This window comes from Gymnoscopelus microlampas, assembly GCF_963454915.1.
Source record: "Gymnoscopelus microlampas genome assembly, chromosome: 6".
NCBI lineage: Eukaryota > Metazoa > Chordata > Actinopteri > Myctophiformes > Myctophidae > Gymnoscopelus > Gymnoscopelus microlampas.
Genome location: NC_139943.1, coordinates 47,846,372 through 47,860,380, shown reverse-complemented (window position 1 = coordinate 47,860,380; position 14,009 = coordinate 47,846,372). Strand labels below are relative to the sequence as shown.

The 14,009-nt window shown below is 38.8% G+C and overlaps 1 protein-coding gene across 1 annotated transcript; it reads right to left on the bottom strand.

Annotated features, from left to right (window-relative positions):
- Positions 1 to 3,331: 3,331 nt before the first annotated feature.
- Positions 3,332 to 13,390, bottom strand: rnf141 (ring finger protein 141). Its single transcript, XM_084059961.1, has 6 exons — positions 13,272 to 13,390; positions 11,911 to 12,111; positions 10,663 to 10,771; positions 8,446 to 8,627; positions 8,060 to 8,167; positions 3,332 to 6,216 (listed from the first exon to the last, which is right to left on the bottom strand). The coding sequence occupies exons 2-6, from the start codon at positions 12,039 to 12,041 to the stop codon at positions 6,066 to 6,068; spliced, it is 681 nt and encodes a 226-aa protein (XP_083916087.1). The 5' UTR covers positions 12,042 to 12,111; positions 13,272 to 13,390; the 3' UTR covers positions 3,332 to 6,065.
- Positions 13,391 to 14,009: the final 619 nt, after the last annotated feature.

The following is a 14,009-nucleotide window of genomic DNA, read 5'->3' as shown; positions in this document are numbered from 1 at the left end:
AATTTACTAAGTCCAGAGCTCGATGAATGTTAGGGACAAAAAAAAGTCACTACAAAGTACTACCAATCAACTCTAAATTGCCTGAAACGTACTCCTAACAGGTTTTTGGGGGGACGATTTTGGCCTCCACACTTAGTGATTTTTTTGGATTTAACTTTCGTTTCGGTAAAATGAATTTTACCGAAACGAAAATTACCAATCAACTCTAAATTGCCTGAAAAGTACTCCTAACAGGTTTTTGGGGGGACGATTTTGGCCTCCACACTTAGTGATTTTTTCGGATTTAACTTTCGTTTCGGTAAAATAAATTTACCAATCAACTCTAAATTGCCTGAAACGTACTCCTAACAGGTTTTTGGGGGGACGATTTTGGCCTCCACACTTAGTGATTTTTTCGGATTTAACTTTCGTTTCGGTAAAATAAATTTTACCGAAACGAAAATTACCAATCAACTCTAAATTGCCTGAAACGTACTCCTAACAGGTTTTTGGGGGGACGATTTTGGCCTCCACACTTAGTGATTTTTTCGGATTTAACTTTCGTTTCGGTAAAATACATTTTACCGAAACGAAAATTACCAATCAACTCTAAATTGCCTGAAACGTACTCCTAACAGGTTTTTGGGGGGACGATTTTGGCCTCCACAATTAGTGATTTTTTCGGATTTAACTTTTGTTTCGGTATTGACAAACTTTCGTTTCGGTAGTGGCACAATGGTGAAAAGATAAATTTACTAAGTCCAGAGCTCGATGAATGTTAGGGACAAAAAAAAGTCACTACAAAGTACTACCAATCAACTCTAAATTGCCTGAAACGTACTCCTAACAGGTTTTTGGGGGGACGATTTTGGCCTCCACACTTAGTGATTTTTTCGGATTTAACTTTCGTTTCGGTAAAATAAATTTTACCGAAACGAAAATTACCAATCAACTCTAAATTGCCTGAAACGTACTCCTAACAGGTTTTTGGGGGGACGATTTTGGCCTCCACACTTAGTGATTTTTTCGGATTTAACTTTCGTTTCGGTAAAATAAATTTTACCGAAACGAAAATTACCAATCAACTCTAAATTGCCTGAAACGTACTCCTAACAGGTTTTTGGGGGGACGATTTTGGCCTCCACACTTAGTGATTTTTTCGGATTTAACTTTCGTTTCGGTAAAATAAATTTTACCGAAACGAAACATTTTCCTGATTTTTTTGGGTAGGCTAGAAAATTGGAAAAATGGCAAAGACATTCTTTGATTTTTATTCTGGGATGAAAGATTTGGAGAAAAAAAACTATTTTGAGCTTTTCTCAGTGTCAGTCCCAAATCAAAAGAAGCCAAAATACAAAGCAGAATATCAGAAAAATTGAGCATTTTCCTGATTTTTTCGTGGGATAGAAAATTGAAAAAATGAAGCAATACGATACGATACGATAGGATACAACTTTATTGTCAGCTTTCCCCCAAATTTTAATTTGTGTCCATGACGTCACCGTTCAAGATACAGGCAGGACATACACAATACATTACACAAAGTACATTACAGGACATACATCACAGAAGCAGACAGAAACAAGCAATGTTTTATTTAGGTTCTGAAACGAAAATCAGTAAGATAGACTTGAGAAGTGAATTCGAATTGAATCTCAGATTATACTAAGATACCTTCACAGGCCCGGGGGATCTTAGTATAATCTGAGCTTCAAATTGGAAGTGAATATTTGAAAAATTGAGCAATATCTAATTTGGGGTCTGAAAGGAAAATCAGTAAAATAATTGTTTAAAAAGTGAATTGGAATAGATAGTGAGATTATTCTAAGATCCCCTGACCGACATGTTTGCCTGAAAAGGAATCTTTGAAATGTTTAATGGTTTTAGAATTGTACTCCTTTAAAAGTTCAGAGACTTAGAATGGAGGCGGATGGAAGGTTAGGGTTAGGGTATAGGGACCTCAAAAAAACACGTTCACCTAGAAACTCCATTCACAGTTCAAAAATTCCACCTTACTGTGGACCAGGGCTGTCAACACTCCTGGATCCCGCATGAGTCTCCTGGTTTTTGACCATGTCTCCTGACACTCTTCTGGATCGTCATTTCTTCTGGTTTTCTACTGGATTTGGTATTAAACTGACAAACTCCCAAAATTCACCTGGGGGAGGACCCCCAGACCCCCCGGTTTGGGGGTGTGGTCAGTGCATGCCATCATACAGAGATATTAACTTTTAAGTAATGAATGGTTATTATTAAAGATGGGTCTTACACTTTGTAGTGACCAAAAAAGTCACTACAAAGTACTACCAATCAACTCTAAATTGCCTGAAACGTACTCATAACAGGTTTTTGGGGGGACGATTTTGGCCTCCACACTTAGTGATTTTTTCGTATTTAACTTTCGTTTCGGTAGTGACCAACTTTCGTTTCGGTAGTGACACAATGGTGGAAAAAAAAATGTCACTGCAAAGTACTACCAATCAACTCTAAATTGCCTGAAACGTACTCCTAACCCTGGGTCTTGACTCAAGACTCTTTTGGGTCTTGAATCTTGGGACTCAAGACCCAAAAGAGAAATTTGATTTCTCCCCGGGAGCCAAGCCTCAAGACTCTTGAGCTAAAAAGTTTGTGAACCACTGCCATTTAGAACAGTGGTTTTCAATCATCTGTACTCACCTGGCATAACGTTGTGAGCTTGTAGATCGGCTAGTTTCAAATAACCTTGGTATAAAATAAGGCTAAAGTGGTTAATGTATGTTTTATAATGTAATCATTTATATCTGCAAAGTAACTAGAAAGGGCACGGCCACACCGCACTTTTATTTTACCTCTGGGGCGGAATCTGCCAATGCTTTGTCAATGCAAATGCGTGGATTCATGGTCTTGCGCATTAATTCCAAGAATCCACGCATTTGCATTGACAAAGCATTGGCAGATTCCGACCCAGAGGTAAAATAAAAGTGCGGTGTGGCCGTGGCTAAAGTTTTCAAATAATTGTAGTTGAGTAAAAAGTATTTTTTTTGCCACTGAGATGTAGTGAAGTAGAAGTAAAAGTATAGACAATTGGAAATACTCTAGTAAAGTAAAAATACCTCAAATTGTACTTAAGTACAGTACTTGTACGTGTACTTAGTTATTTTACGTACACCACTGGCCACATCTTCCCATGGTTCCACTAAAGTTTAGTGGAAGTTTAAACTGTCTAAACTGATTCCTTTCCACGTAACGTTAGCCGTCTCAGTATAAAAAAATAAATAAATACAAAACGTCATAAAACTTAAATATTATTGGTCAATGCAACCTGCCCCTTTATAAAGCCACTTGGACAACAAAAAACATTTTATTTTCAGACTTTATTCTTTCACATCTTTATGGATTATTATATAAAATAGATTTTTGTTGATAAACAGATATTTAGTCAAATAGAACATTTTAGCTACTCAAACTTTAGTACTAATACAGTGTAATATTTGTCACCACAAGTCAGTTATTCATACAAATGTATCCAGCAGAAACTTAGAACTACATATCTTGAGCAAAACTTGTTGAACTTACTGCATGATAGCTGAGAAGAAACATCATTTAAATATTATATTACGTTTTCATTTAAAAATAAAATTGTATTTGCTAATACAATTAACTTGATGTCAATACCCTTAGGACTTATATTAAGTTTTCATTTAAAAAGTAAATTGTATTTGCTAATGCTAACACAATTAACTTTGTCAATACCCTTAGGACTTTCACATTTGGATATAATTGCAACGTATTAAATTGTTATTTAATTATATGATTTCAAAGCCTACATAGCCTATGTCCTTTGAAATTGTGAAGCTGCCCATTGCTAAATGTCAAGAATAGTCAGGCAAAACCAAGCAGTGTGAAAAACCAAAGTAGTCACATTATAGGTGGAGTAGACACTAAAGTACTTATTACAGTAATCAGATAATCAGCTTCGATAATATACACATAAAAGTAAAAAAAAGAGAAGATTTTTGTTTTGTTGGGAAACCAAAAGAGAAACTAAACATGGCTGACAACCACAGCATGTGTACCCCTTCAAAGCAACCACCAATGCCCAACATTTACTTTAATACGTTTTATAAAAACGTATTGCATGACTCAAACCTATCCTAGTCCTTTCAAAAGCATCTTGGTAGTGTCTCTGTAATGTTCTGTGCCTTCCTTATACTGTCTCCCTCTCACACAGTCACAATAAAGAAAATATATACAAAAGGGAGAATTGCCCAATCACCTTTGTGGATAAATGAATGACTATGACTGCTGACCCTGGTTCATTTCTATACTATATATACTTTCTATATACTCCTTATCTGTGTATTATCAACGCAAGAGTCAACACTGAACCTGCATAAATACTCTACTTAATGTTTGATCCACTTCACCCCAGCTCTGCTTGTCCCATTGTGGTTAAAGGCTAAATCAACCCCAAGTTAATGCAAGTATAGTATTATTACTATAGAATTAAGTTACTCTATATATTATTAAGTATTATTAGGTTCTTAGGGAGTCGTAGAACACTTTTATGATAAAACAGTGGTTTTCCCCTTTGGTGACATCTACGTAAAGTATGTATGGTATGTGCTCCTGATCATTCTGATGTTAAATGGGAATATAATATATATCAATGATATCAAATAATACGTATCATTTTCACCTAACTGGGTTAAGTAGTCCAAAAATAACCCATAGCCGTGTATTGGCCCTCTGGTCATGCAAACCATTCCCATCAAGAACAGCACTTACACTCTATAACTTCTGATGGGAGGGTGGGCAAAGTGCATTTTGGGATTCAACGGCTTAGTGTCCCTATTCTGTGTATAACATTTGGCAAAAATAGCAGATTGACAAACTCACAACACATCCAGGTGCATTGTAGATCAGCTATTTTCGGCGAAGATATTTAAGTTTGAGCGAAAACAGGAGGGGGTCGAGTACAGAGCCCTTGGGCATCTGGTGAACTAAGTATAGGGTGTAAGTAAGTGGTAAAAGGCCTTGAATGAAACTGCTATGACTGACCAACAAAAAGCACAACAATGTAAGGATCAGAAACCAGTCTAGGTTCTTAAGCTTTGCTAGACTTTTGTTGGATGATATTTACTGATTCTGAAAGAAATGTAATCGCCCGTTTAGTTATTGATTTCTCGTTGCTCGCTTTCAGGGTTGGGGTCGGTTCGCTTTAAAATCAGGAAGTGGATTTCCTTTTAAATACACATATTGACAAACATGCACTTGGAGTATAGTCATTTCAAACTCAAGAAATGATTGAACCAAGAGAATGCATATTTGCTTAAGCACTTTGGTATAGGGGACCTAATGTTTCAGGTGCTGCTTTCTTAGTCAGCACAAAGGACCATACCAGTTAGCTAATTGAGTAAACTCATGGTATACTTAACATTACGGCCAACCATTTCCCAAAGCATACATTAGTTTGACTTCATTCATTCATTTAAGTAAGGTATGAAAATCAACTTGCAGAGACTTGAAGCTTGTTTGAGAGGTACAGTACTGTACGAAATCCAACACAGTGAAAAGTCTGTGTTATTTTATTCAAATTCTTACTGCGTTTTAATGCATTTGAAAGAGCTGGTTGGTTTTACAAGTCTAGCTGTATAAAGTCCATGGAGAAGAGTGATTTACAAATGAAATCCAAGTATCCATGTCTTAATAAGCTGGAATATTTTAATATGGCCCATTAAAAAAAAAAAACTTTTATTTTTAGCAACGCCCAGCTAAATCTGTTATCAAATATACTGTGAGTTGTAGTCAATAGGTTAACATGCCATACCATCGGTATGATCCTTTAAATGCCACGTGCCTACTTGGTTAGTTAAACTCCTAATTTGGTGGACGGGACCTAACATAGTTATTTGTTGTCAATAAAATAAAATAAAAAGCTTTTATTAACAGCTTTTAGCATGTCCTCCCTCCCATCCGTTTCTACTGCTTTACTTGAAAAAACTAAAATCAAACCTATTTCTAATAAACAGAACTGAAAGGCAGGTGACCCCAGCCCTGCTGAAAGTGTCTTTGTGTGTGCAGTTGGCGTGTTTAAAGTCAATATGTTAAGGCCTGTGTGGGTGCCCAGCCTCGTCGGCCAGGTTCAGGATGTAGCCAGCCATGTCGTCGTCTGTCGGAGCGTCGGACATCACCCACGACTCGTTGGCAGCTGTCACCTGCAAGCGGCATATGGGACAGTTTCGGCTCTGGCCGCTCCTATGTGAACAAGAGAGATCAGTAGATTCTAGTAAGTTAAATGTGCAACTTTGGAGTTGTGATGAAAACACTTGGGGCCCCTTTGGAATGACAGATATTCCTGCAATTTAGTGTTCTTGAAAAGTAGTGTCATATCAATTTAAAAAGGTAGGGTAAGTGATATGTTAAGCTTAAAACTAAAAGTTTTATTAAAATGTTTTTTTTGTTTTCTTTTGTCTTTATATTCTGATAGTAATCATTGCTATGACAGTCCAGCTCTTTAATAAACAGAAAATAAATGTCCAGGTAGTTGACAACATTTCAGCCAATCAGGAGAGAGTACCCATTTATCAGCTAATTTTTTTTATAGTGTTCCAGTTCCAATTCTGTCTGCTCATTTATTTGTGTCATCACTTCTAATTTCACTTGTTTAATCTATATCTTGACTGAGTTATCTATCCTAATTGGATAAAATTGGTATCCCGACCTGAAAATGCATTTTCTGTTTTATTAAGAGCTGGAGAGACATGGAGACTCCTGTTCCTGAACAAACACTCTATAGCAATGAGTACTATCAGAATATGGATGTATTTAACACTTATTTTAACGAAAGAAAATCACTTACCCTACCTTTAAATCAGTGGTGTACAAATCGTGGGTCGGGGTCTAAACTTGAAGAGATACTGTATATATGGGGATGTGTATTTGTGTACAGTAACGTTAGAATTGATCTATTGTCAGCCTTCTGATTGGTCCCTGTGACTCCCTGACTGACCAACCAGCAAGCTCCTTCCACATACTGTAGCAGCGGTTGTTTATGCTGAGTTTGTGAAACACATTATGCCCAGTCACTATGCTGCACCCGAGAAGTTCCTTTTTTTTGCTGAGACCAAGTTTGAAATCAGAATTGAATACATTAAATATCAATATGAGGAAACAGATTTTTTGTTTTTTCAATGGTAGAGGGTGGAGAGAGAATTTTTGTCCAATTTAGAACAGCAACCAATGAGGAAGAGGGGCGGGGTTAACATAAAAGCTAATTAAAGACAACTCACAAACACATTGTTTCTGGCAATTCTAAAGGAGCGTATCATGGTAGCTGACTGTCTGATCTGAAATGTAGTAAAAGATGGGTCCTGCATCATGGTGACCCTAAACACAAATGAACAGAATGGCTGTAACGGCGTAAATGGCCAAGTCAGAGTCCTGCCATAATCTTTGTTTTGGTTGTTTTATGATCTGAAGTGAGATGTTCATAAAGACACCCCCCAAAATGTTCTAAATGAAGTAAAACACTTACATACTTACTAATTTTAAATGATCCATTACATGTACGTAACTGTGTTTAGTGGCTGTATTCTCGATTGTTGAGATTTAACAAGGATAAACACGATTCATAAAATGTGAACACAGTGTAAGATATTTAGCAAGAATTGTCCTAAAGGTGACATTGTGAGTGTGTCTCTGGAAATGTTTGTAAGCAGATGTTCCTCATTCATATGTCTTACAGATTGTAACACACACACACACACACACACACACACACACACACACACACACACACACACACACACACACACACACATATATGTGTATATATACTGTATACACACGTATACAGTATATGTGTATATATATATATATATATATATATATACACACGCACGCACGCACACACACACACACACACACACACACACACACACACACACACACACACACACACACACACACACACACACACACACACACACACACACACACACACACACACACACACACACACACACACACCATGTTCAGCCACTGCAATAATAGAATCTTGCACAAATGACATTTAATAAGAAGTGTTTGTTAATCATACCACTTGTCAATGCACTTCTGACAGAAGCTGTGTGCACAGGGCAGGATGAGGTCAGACTTGCCATCCATACAGATACAACACTCCTCTTCATCAGTCAACTGCTTCACCCTGCAGGGACAAAACACAATCACCATGGAGCAATGGAGCATGGGTTTCCGCTGCCAAGCACTACAGAAGGGTGTCTGTGTGGTAAATAAATTAAAATCCAAGTATGAGGGCAAGTTTTGGACGCATTACACAGCAACCGAAACAGTTCAAGTTCAAGTTGTGGCAGTGTCTGTGGCGGGCACACAGATATGACCAATATGGACTGGACATGCCTGGCGTCAGTGCAATGGGCCTGTCCAGTGGACTGAACAGGCCCATTGTGTATAGGACATTCTAACCTGCCCATCCACATGCTGGCCTGACAGGAGTCTGCAGATGGAAGCTGTCCTGAGGGTCCCTCTGTGAAGTGTTCTGCTGACAGCACCTCAGCAGCTTGACTGGTGATGTCATGATATAGCTGAATGAACTGGTACAGATTCATGATGCGAGATGCCTCCACATTCCCATTCTCCTTGTTGATCTGACATGACACACACACACACACACACACACACACACACACACACACACACACACACACACACACACACACACACACACACACACACACACACACACATATAAATACAACAAGAAACACAATCTCTAGTTCTCTTTCCCCGCCTCTCATTCACAGACACAGATCCAAGCATGTACATTTGCAATTTTTTTCTCTCATAATTTTTTATCTCTCATGCACTTACACACATATACTTAACCCCCCCCCCCCGACACACAAACTTATTTAGATAGGACAGTACACAGTCAAAACTTCAGTATTCAACTTAAAACTGGACCCATTATGCATTTGCAGCATATTTGCATATATTGAAAATGTTGCCTTGCGTTTCTGCACTTGTGACTCTTCACAATAAATATAAAGTGAGTAGTATTTAAACTTGTGCTTCACTATGCTTTCACATGTGGCACGGCATGAATGTTGTCTGGCTTCTTTATGCCCATGAAACCTCCAGCCATTGTTATTCTATAAATTATGTTCACTTGCTGACAAAAGTACACACACACGAAGACAACAATACATTCTTTCATTCACACAAACAAACAAACAGACCACGGACGTGCTGGGCCCCTAATTCAGGCCGGGAATCCCAGATCGGTCTTTTTTGCCTTCGGCTGCGCGGCGAGGTCCCAAATACTAACCGATGAGCAGTATATTTTTATCTATAATAAAAATAAACAATTTTATTATTCATAATAAAAACATACAATGAAAAATGTACAATAATGATAAAATACTGCAGGTAATGTGGGCCGGTGCTACTCAAGGATTGGCCATTTCAGATCAGAGACAAGCCAGTGGGCCAATTACATGAGTTATATCGTCGGTGTCCAGGACGAACCAGCTAACTCCATTTTCATCTTTTTTTTTTCATAAATCAACGCTATTGAACACCCTTTAGGTCTGTGTAAAAAATCAAAACATTTGGAAATGTTTTGAAGTATTAAAAAGCGCCTCTGACGAAAACTCCCAACTCCATTGGATCCTCAAACAACTCCCCCCTCTCCTCTACAGCGCTGCCTTTTCACAGCATGAGTAGAGCGCGCTGCACAGTGAACGAGGAGGAGGATCACGTAAACAAACTCCCCGTAGTCTGTTAAAACTATGCAGTGTACCTGTTTAGCACTGACGCTAATGTTATGAAAACAAGTAATTATATTTCTAAAATCTATGAAGTGTTTAATGAGAGCAATGTGACAAGAAGAAAGGCGTTCATGGCATTTCTGTTGCGCTAGTTCTACTACCTCTTTGCAGAAGTTATTGTAATATTTAAAGTCCTGTTTATTATTATTGTAGGCCTATATAATAAGTGTCATGAAGCATCAGGGCATTAATTCACACATTGTTGTTATGCATTGTGAGCTTGGAGATCCATTGTTAGCTTTGGGGAATTTGTACCCTTTTGAAACCTCTCCCTCAGCAGCGAGTGGAGCTATTGTTGTTTGGACACCTAACTCCACTTCAGCTTGATTTCTGCTCGTCTGAAACTACTAACTCCACTTGCGCTGGGTAAAGTGTTGATTTACCCGCGATTTGGGTAAAGTGTTGATAATATAATGACACATGCAAGTATCTGACAATATATAAAGTCCCTATACCAACTTTGATGAGGCAGTATTGCTTTGTTTTAAAAATATAAGGTTTTCTTCATTTCCTGAAAAACGTATATTTTGTTTTTTCGTTTGCTGAACAATGAGCGTTTTGGAGTTAGCTGGACAGCTCGTGCTGGACAGCAGAGATATTTACTTTGTGGGCCGCCCAGACCCAAAAAGTTTTTTTTTTTTTTTTTTTTTTTAACGGCCGGCCTGGTTGGCCTGGGATGGCACGGCTGTTCTGGAATTGTCCCAAATTTCGCAGTGGCCAGCACGTCCCTGAAACAGACACACAACACACAAAGACATACACATGATCTCTCCCTCTCTGACACACACACACACACACAGACGCACACGCACACGCCACAGGAGCGAGGCCTATAGCCAATCCACCATCTCACCTTGGTGCAGACGACCCTTACAGCCACCTTCCACAGGGCAGAGGCATCGGAGCCTGGCTGCACCTCAAACAGCAGGTGCTTGGGCTGTCCAGCAGCCAACTTGGCCGTACTGAGGGAAACACAGCAGAGGAGAAATCATCTTCAAAATATTGTAACCAGTAACCACATGACTGAGATGGGTAGATATGACTTAACCCTTTTAGAGCTGGAAGGCCTATACGTTGTTTATACCTTTCAATCCGGGAAAGCATCTGTGTCATTTTAGATATCGTTGCTGTCGGGCAGAGACCTCTTACGGTATCTCCATATTCTAACTTTTTGTGTTTATTTGTAAATTAACGCCCTACTTGATCGTACTACAGCCACACAAAAGCATCAAAAGTAGCAGATCCGCAAGCTCGAAACGCAACGCGACACGTTTTGAGCTTGAGCTTTATTTCCTGAATTCAGACTGAATAGCACACGGTAAGGGTTAGCAATAGAGCGATAGTAAGAGATGGGAGAGGACATAACACTAGTGAATTAATTCCACAATACTCTGTTAATGATATGATAACAAGAACCTTTCTGAAATAACTCAATATCATCGTGTCATGATGATGCATTTTTAAATGGATGACATCCGTTGAAATATATGTAAGTGAGAACATTTTATTATTCCACAGGCCTGATCACAGAGTCCATCAATTGCTCAAGCTGTCAAAGCTAAGGCAAATGTACATACTGTATGACTGAGTTTCCACAGAGGTTAAAGGACCCCAACAGTCTAATATTGACTTCTTGCCATTAGCAAAGATTGCCCCTGTCTTCGAAAATGTTGTGTCCATAAGTGTATGCAGTTTAGTAGATCTCTGCCTACTGTGCATGGTTAAACATCATTCATTGCCTTTCATGCTCACTTTGATTTTGGGGTCTTTTATACATTTTGGGGACAATTAAATGTTATGATGAAATTCACATCACAACTCAATAGGATGAGACATCTTTGAGACCATAAGGCTTATGACAGGCCTCCTCACCCACAGAGGTACATGTCCTGCAACAGACATTATGTCCCATTAGGTTATAAATAGCCATGTCCTTTTGAACAGATACCGTATATGCCCTACTACTGGCTGGGTCTTTTTTACCTCACTGTAAATATACATACCCTTAAATGATCCCTTAAACGATGTCCTTCAATGCCCTATAGCCTACTGCTTTCATAGTTGCCCTATTTGTTACATGACGGAGTTGAACTTAACTTACACGTCATTAAGTTCAGACACTCTGGCCAGGAACTCTTCATAGGTGAGGTAACCGCTGTCACGCACCAGCCCGGCATGTTTCACCAGCTTCTCAGGCAGACGGCCCGCCTGACCTGAGATCTGCTGGCCCATCCCAGCAGCAGCAGCACTTCTTGCACAACGGAACTGGAGAGTAACTGAACTTCATTCAGTGTCGGGGAGTCTAATGGGGGATACATACTGTAAATATTAGTTAAAGTACTAAGTTGAATTCCTCTCACAGCAAGTGTTAAGAGACTGCACCAGAGTTGGGGAGCCTGAAAGCCCGAAATAAAACGCATTGGCTTGTTTCAAATGGGGTCCTCACGAACTCAATTCATGGAGACATTAAATGACAGACAGATATACACTACTATGCAGAACATCATATAAACATTTTAAAAGAAAGAGGGGGGGGGGGCTAGGTTATGACTTTGACAGGGGCCAGTTTGGAATTGCAGCCTCCTGAAGGTATTCTTTTAGCAGTTTTGAAAGTGAGTAGGGTTTTACACTCCTTCACTACTTTTGGTTAGGTTTAGGGTTAGGGCATTCCACATTTTTGTTGCATAGCAGGAGAACAAATTCAACCCCCTTGTTTGTGCCAAATCTGGGCTGGACGTGATCAGTGGAGCTACCTCTGGTGTCATTTACGTTTTTGAAGTATTTTGACAGGTACATGACTGTCTTAATGTTGTGGTGTATCTTGTAGAGAATGTAGACCAGGCCCATTGCAAGTTGCTGTACTCTGTCCTCAACCCTGAGGGGCGAAACGCGACGCAACTTGCAATGGGCCTGGTCTACAAGATATGATATGGAGATACAGGCTAGATTACTACCACTAATCAACTAATAACTAATCAATTATACGTTTCCAATTGCTGTGACTGTATCTTACAGCTTTACTTCAAATATAGCACCGACAGTTACTTAAATCAGATAGGTAATACAGACAGTTTTCCAATCAACACTGGGACTTTATAGTTTCCCTATGGACTAGCCATGGTTCACATGACGCTGTCATGGAATGACAGTCATGTTTCAGGGCTACCTATGGACAAACTAAAGTGCCATACTAAATAGTTTCGGTTGTAATTGAAGCAAACATTACTGTCGTCACTCTTCAACACATTTTGAACAACTTCTTCAAAAGTAAACGTTATTTTCAAATAAAACATCGTATATAATATGATCAACTTAAAGCCCAACCATCAATCTAACATTTACAGTTAGCTAGCCGTTTCGTTATTGACGAAAAGCAACATTTTAAACCAAAATAGCGTCCGAAAAGAGGGTACCATCACAGTAACAGAGCAACACACTATTATTATATTAGTATTGTCTTACCTTGAACTACAGTCAGTCATCATTAAGGTTTATTGTGTAATATAGACACTTTATAGCTCATAGAGTTACAGTTAGCTCATAGAGTTGTTAGCTACAGTAACCGTGTTGTTTGTTTTGACAGTTGGACGCGGTTTGATGACGTCACGAATAGTTCAAGCTTGTGGTGTAAAGCTCATCCAGGGTTACCTTTGGTCTCTGTGCTGCCTCTCTGATTAATACCCTCCTTGCCCGGTCCGTGAGTTTTGGTGGGGGGCCCTCTCTTGGCAGGTTTGTTGTGGTGCCATGTTCTTTTCATTTGATTATGATGGATTTGATGGTGCTCCTGGGGATCATCAAATATTTGGATATTTTTTTTATAACCCAACCCTGACTCATTTCACTAATTATGTGACTTCTGAAGGTAATTGGTTGCACCAGAACTTTTTAGGGGCTTCATAACAAAGGGGGTGAATTCATATGCACATGCCAATTATCAGTTCTTTATTTTTAAAAATCCTATTTTTATATATATATTTCTCATTTCATTTCAAAACTAAGACTATTTCGTGCAGATTCATCAAATACAATTCTGATTAAAAAAGCATTTAAATTACAGGTTGTAATGTAACAAAATAGGTAAACAGCCAAGGGGGGTGAATACTTTTGCAAGGCACTGTACAGTCATTAAACTGCAAAGACACTATGAACATGCTGTACATAGCAAAAGAACTTCACAACATTTGTACATCATTGTAAATT